The 6,902-nt window shown below is 37.0% G+C and overlaps 1 protein-coding gene across 1 annotated transcript; it reads left to right on the top strand.

The window, feature by feature from the left end:
* On the top strand, positions 1 to 4,668 carry LOC125650845 (ileal sodium/bile acid cotransporter-like). The gene is made up of 4 exons (XM_048879392.2): positions 1 to 113; positions 223 to 608; positions 1,234 to 1,438; positions 3,925 to 4,668. Exons 1-4 carry the CDS (start codon positions 111 to 113, stop codon positions 4,393 to 4,395), a joined length of 1,065 nt encoding a protein of 354 aa, XP_048735349.1. The 5' UTR covers positions 1 to 110; the 3' UTR covers positions 4,396 to 4,668.
* The last annotated feature ends 2,234 nt before the right edge of the window (positions 4,669 to 6,902 follow it).

Genomic DNA, 6,902 nt, shown 5'->3' with positions numbered 1-6,902 from the left:
ACTTTGAGATAAGAAATATGGCTGGCAGGCATACGTCTGGAGTGTTAAACAGAGAATAATGTTGTATTAAGAACGTGCTAGTGAGAATATTTGCCAGGTGAACAACATAAATGGTAAAAGTTTGATTCTGTAATACATTGCTTCTTGTTGATATCTTAACGATTGTGTTTTTTCACGCCTTAGTGCTAAAGGATCCATATCAATTTTTTTCTCTATCGAAAGAATTCAATGGAAACAGTGACAGATATGCAAATATCAGAGAATGTTACTATGTTTAGTAACGTGACTGGGATCCCTACAACACCTGGTCCTTCAACTCTGAAAATGGTCTTCGACATTGTCATCAAAGTTACGCTGATTACCATCATGTTTGGAATGGGAAGCGTCACCGAAATAGAGCCCCTTTTGAAACACATCAAACGACCATTTGGAATACTTATTGGGATGATGTCACAGTTTGTTGTCTTGCCATTGGTTACTTTTGGTCTGGCGCATGCGTTGACGCTGCCTAATGTTCCTGCGCTAGGAATGCTGGTAATGGGCTGCTGTCCGAGTGGTTCCACATCCAATGTGTTCTCGTATTGGGTGGACGGCGACGTTCCGCTCAGGTATGACCACCAAACAAAATTCTACACAAGTCCCGATATGATTAAGATATTCTTGATGATGCATGAAACAACAATCAATATGTGCACGGTATAAAATCTCATATAACAAGATGCGAGGTACAGTAGACCCGGAAAATTAATGACACTTGCTACAAACAAATATTTTGGAAAACAGATGAAAATAAAAGCTAAATTTATGTTTTTATAAGTACAATATTGATACAATTCTCATACACGTATGGAATTTAATTTAAAAAAGAATAATGGTCATGATTTCTTAATCAAGTTCAAAACAGGGGGGGGGGGATGTGTATATTGGAAGGGGATATATACTTCACTTTTGAACATCATAGAAAATTTACAAGTCCCTTATGTTCATTAGGAAGTTTATATTCGTATCTGTTACAACCAATTTAATATATTCGTATCTATTACAACCAATTTAAGCCTAAAAATATGTATCAACTCATGCATCCATTTTTGGGGTATCGAGTCTCCTTAATTTACATTCATGAGCTGACATTGAATTTTGGCGAACAATGCCAGATTTATACAATTATCGTTATTTCTACAATTCTTATCAGGAGTTGTGTGTTGAATAGTTTCTTCAAACTTCCATTTTCAGTATATCCATGACTACAGCGTCCACGATTCTCGCCTTCGGCTTGATGCCTCTAAACCTGCTGATCTACAGCGGAAGTTGGACTGATGACAACCTTGTTATACCATATATCAACATACTTATCTCATTCGCAATGACCATCACGCCTGTCCTTCTCGGGATTTTACTCCGCTGGAAGTTCCCCAAAATTGCCATGGTTGTTGTTAAGGTACTTTTATTGCAAAGACATTTGATGATTATCATTATATTGTTTTTCACAGATTGCATACATGTATATCTCTGTTGCAAGTGTAGCTATCATACAAACGTGTTATATTCCACTAAAGAGCAAGACAATGTTGTTAAACTGGATTCTTAGATATTTTATTGATAATAGATATTAAAGGCAAACTAATGTTCAACTCACCTTTATGAAAAACGGGATGATTTCAGCTTCTCCATCGTCAACGTCCCATATTTACGTAGCAATATTCCATTATCACCTGCATATAGTGCATATCTATCAACTGATTCGATGCGCAAGAGATTGTTCTGTGTATGATCAGTTTTTAAATCGAGGTAGGCTACTGAAAAACAAGTTGATAGTGCAGGGGTTTCCAAAGTCTCGTTTAAAGTCAGCATTTCGCAAATTCTATGGTCAGTATAACGATCTAGTTTGCCAATACAACCTTTCATTGGGTCAAATGCTGTCGGATGTGTTTCATACCGATTGTTAAGCCGTTGTTGGCACACTGATTTTGACTGTGGATAACTCCGTTTACCTGATCAAGGTATAGGGCTCACAGCGGGTGTGACCGGCCTACAGGGGATGCTTACTCCTCCTAGGCACCTGATCCCACCTCTGGTGTGTCCAGGGGTCCGTGTTTGCCCAACTCTCTAGTTTGTATTGCTTGTAGGAGTCATGAGATTGATTACCGTTCGTTATATTCACCTTTCATTTAAAAAAATTATAACTTTTAACTAACTTCTAACTAAAGACTTTAACTTTTAGTAAATTTTAAATCACAAAACTTTACTAAAATCAACATGAAAACGTATGACTTTACAACACTTTAGAGGACCATTCATCACGATAAATCAAAGACTAGATTTTTGACAGTTGCTTCCTCAATAAAAACTTGGAAAAAGAAAATATCCATAGCTCTTAGTCTGTTATTCAAAATTACTTCGTTAAACACCACACTGATTCTACGTGCAAGTACTCTGAATTTCATATTAAATTATGCTAGAGTTCCTCATTGACAACATATTCGTAATATTTGGTGAGCAGGTCTTAAAACAGTCTGTTGGAATTCCCATGGGCATGAATTGTGTTCCAAAATTAGATGACTTGTTTTTATATTCTTATGTGGCAGAATCTATTCAAAAGCTTTCATGCAAGAGGAAAAATATATCTAGCTGTGGCCTTCAACTCGACATTTAAATATATCGACTACGTTTTATCTATTAACATTAATCATTTTCATTCATATGCCGATTCGATATATCCCAGTGAACTCGAAATAAAAGACACCAGTCTTTCACATCTGCGACATATTTTACTATTTTATAGAAAAAAAGATGTGCAAAGCAAACAAACAACTCAACTTTATGAATTCAGGTTCTCCATCGTCAACTTCTTATATTTACACGTATGTATCAATATCCCATTATCACTTGCATATGGTATTTATGTCTCTCAACTGATTTGATACGCAAGAGCTTGTTCTGCGTATAATCAGTTTTTAAATTGAGGTAGGATACTAACAAATAAGTTGATGTTACAGCAGTCTCGTTTAAAGTCAGCATTTTACAAATTATATGGTCTTTATATCGATCTAGTACACAAAAACAGCCTGTCATTGGGTACAATGCTGTCTGACGCGTTTCAAACCAATTGAGGCCGTTCTTTGAACACCAATTTTAACTACGAATTGCTCAATTTAGCAATACAAGATACAGGGCTCACGACGACTGTGACCGGTCGGCAGGGAATGCTTACTTCTCCTAGGTACATGATCCCACCTCTGATATGTCCAGGGATCCGTGTTTGCACTGCTCTCCAATTCGTGTTCTTTGAGGGAGTTACGAGATTGATCACTGTTCGTTATTTTCACCTTTTTTATTTCAAACCTTGCTAAGCATGGTGTAGTCAGTGTCCAAAAACATTCTGCATTTCTCAAAACTTTCAACAATTTATCATTTCATGTTAAAACGTAAAAAAAAAAATATCAATCGTAATACATCTATAGAAATAACGAATTAGAAGAATAATGCACGTTTTGAAAAGGTGTATAATTGTTCTATCATTTTAAAGTCAAGTTTGTTGACGACAGGGAGAAATGGATCAATTGTTTTCTTTTCCCTGGATCGGTAGTATAGCAGGTGCGCTGTCCGACATCCTTACCCTGATAGTTTTCTTATCCCCCAGATCGGTAGTATAGCGGGTGCGCTGTCCGTCATTGTTTTCATTTCCCCAGATCGGTAGTATAGCAGGTGCGCTGTCCGTCATTATTTTCTTTTCCCCAGATCGGTAGAATAGCAGGTGCGCTGTCCGACATCCTTAATCTGATATTGTTTTCTTTTCCCAGATCGGTAGTATAGCAGGTGCGCTGTCCGACATTCTTAATCTGATATTGTTTTCTTTTCCCAGATCGGTAGTATAGCAGGTGCGCTGTCCGACATCCTTAATCTGATATTGTTTTCTTTTCCCAGATCGGTAGTATAGCAGGTGCGATGTCCGTCATCCTCACTCTTACCTTGCTCAGTTTGCTGTACCCCTTCATGTACAACGCCTCTTGGAAAATCTACCTCGGTGCATTCCTTCTTCCCTTCATTGGGTTTCTGTTTGGTTATGTTGTGGCCTCCATATTTAGAATGGAACACTTCCAAAGGAGAACGGTGGCGCTGGAAACGGGGATTCAGAACTTCCCCCTTTGTATGACTTTACTGACACTGTCGTTTTCCAAGAGCAGGTTCGCCGAGATTTCACTGTTTCCCTTACTATATGGGGTGACATGTATTTTGGCCAGTGTGGTGTTTGCAGTGGTATATAGAGTGGTGAACGTCATCAAAGGGAAAGTTCAGAAACAGGAAGTTACGGAAAACTGCAATGGGGAAAATTTACAAGAGAAAACTGAAACGACAACAGGGTTCCTCGATAAAATAGATTTCGATGACGCGTGATTCAACTCCATTCCTGTAGAAAGAGATGCTTAGTTACATGTACCACAGAAACCGGTAATGTCGTCTGTAATAATAATAGTTGGGGTCTAAACCACCCTTTAATAACATTTTCGGTTCTTGTGCAAGCACATGCATTTATAACAACTTTTCCAGGTAGAATGTCTTATTTTTCCATGGTGAACAAACTTTTGTGTACACGCGAGGCAAACAAGTTTACTTCAGAATTGTTTGGGAATATTTTGAAATCACAAATAAAAGTTTGAGAAGCTCGAATACCTTTTCTGATCTTCATATGAACGTTGTTTATAATTTTGTATTTCTTTATACCCTAATATTGTAATTAAATGTATAATTGGTTATATTCTATGATTCATGTTTTACGGTGAGGGTTGTTCATTTACATGTAATATGATACATTAATGCACAGGCCTTTAAGTCTATCTTACAAAAATAAGACAAAATGTTTCATTAGAGCGTTCGCCTCGCATGTGGAAGGCCGGGGTTCGAATCCCGGTCGCGACAGACCTAAGTCGTTAAAACAGGTAGTGACAGTTCCATCGCCAAACGCTCGGCATCAAAACGGATGCCCCGTGCCACAGTAGGTGTGGCACGATAACCCTCACTGCTCAATGGCCGTAAGCCTAAATTTGAAGCCCTTCACCGGTCTTGGTGACGTCTCCATACGAGTGAAAAATTCTCGAGTGAGACGTTAAGCAATATACAATCAATCAATCCTTTCCTATGTCCTTAATAATTATATGTACTAAATATCAAATACACTATTGCCCGGCAAACATATATCATTCTTTTACGTTGATTCAACAAAAAAATTTAACATTGAAACAACGTTGAAATTTTGGTTGGTTTTGAAAATTGAAATGACATTAAATGCCGGTGCATGAACGATAAACGTTCATATCATGTGGAAATTGTATGATGAATTGGTCACGATTCAGCGTTGAAATATGCGAGAGTTTTCCGGACTTCTTTTCTAATCGCCATAAGATATTGAACTGATATTTTGTATGCTGTTGTATATTGATGAGTTACAGGTCGCTGATTCGAAGTTTAGTTCTGTTCCGGTTCGTTGATTTTTTATGGAGTTACACCCCTTTTATAAAGTATGTATTTATTTTATGGCTGTTCAAATATATAAAGGATTGTTGTTGAGTTCTTCATAGTACTAAATGCGTGTAACATACAATCTGAATACCACATTCAATGCTATACTTTAATGGATTTCCTACATTTGACTTTACTGCAGGCGGGGCATTCGGCATTCGGGTCGTGCCAACACATCTAATATCTTCTAAATTTGCAATCATCCTAATTAACTTTTTGTAATCAAAGAAGTCACGTGACTCGGGCTAGGCTCAACGCGTTTATGTCTGCTCCGTGTCTTTGACAAATTTCAAGGAATTTAGGAAACTTTTCAAAAATTCCTTTGGACATATCAGTGTATATATGTTTACGTTTGATTGTGTGAATTTTTTGTATGTTTTCATACACTTTTGGATTTTTCGCCTTTTTCTTTCTTTGTATTGTGAGCAAAATTCACGTCGGTTACTCATCCGATCGAATTTATAACAACTACTCCAAGACAATGGAATTGCTTAAACCGGTCTATCTAAAGGACGGAGAAATTCAGTTTGGATCTACACGCTTTTCAGACTTTGACCTGTCGATCTCCGTTGGAAACAAAATAAATTACTTAAAATGCGTTCAAAAAGACAGAGAACTTTGGAGAATATATGTCGGCTCAATGGAAAGTAGATTAAAACTTCTTACAGAGGGAATAGACCTTAGAAGTACAAATGTGAGAGTATACGACACGAATCCTTATTCAGGGGGTATATCCAACCCTACTGAAAATGTTCTGAAAATAACAATCAAAGGCGTGCCTCTATCGGTTGATGACAACGAAGTAATCAAAATTCTTCAAGAATTCAGGCTGTCCAGCACCCTTGGACAAAAAATAAGGGCAAATTTTAGGGGTAAAATTTTAAAAAATTAGGGCTAAAATTAGGAATTTTTAACCAAATTGCGGAAGTTTTAATTATTTAAAAGGACTTACCTTGTCAAATTTGACAATAAAGAAACTCACATGACACACAAATAAGAGGTTACATAAATCTCAACTCTTTATCACAAAGTCACAACCAATAAACAAGCTTGACACATGGATCCAAAGGTCAACTGCCTTTCACTGCATCAGCATTATCTGAATAAGAACTGCAATCTACGTTAATAACACACATTTTGTATGAATGCATTTTGATTTTTCAAGACTGATAAAAAAGTAGGAATTGACATGAAAAATAAGGGCTTTTTTAGGATTTCCCCTTGAATTTTACATTTTTTTAGGAATTTTAGCAAAACTGAAAAAAATTAGGAATTTTAGGGCCACTGGACAGCCTGAGAATTCAATCTTACTCTCACTAGTGATCTGAAGTACGAAAAAATTCGTCATCCGGTTACTAGAAAAATGACCGGCATCCTTAACGGTA

This window comes from Ostrea edulis, chromosome 5 (assembly GCF_947568905.1).
Source record: "Ostrea edulis chromosome 5, xbOstEdul1.1, whole genome shotgun sequence".
Classification (NCBI taxonomy): domain Eukaryota; kingdom Metazoa; phylum Mollusca; class Bivalvia; order Ostreida; family Ostreidae; genus Ostrea; species Ostrea edulis.
Note: the sequence above shows the minus strand (reverse complement) of the source record. Positions and strands in the feature narration are given on the sequence as shown.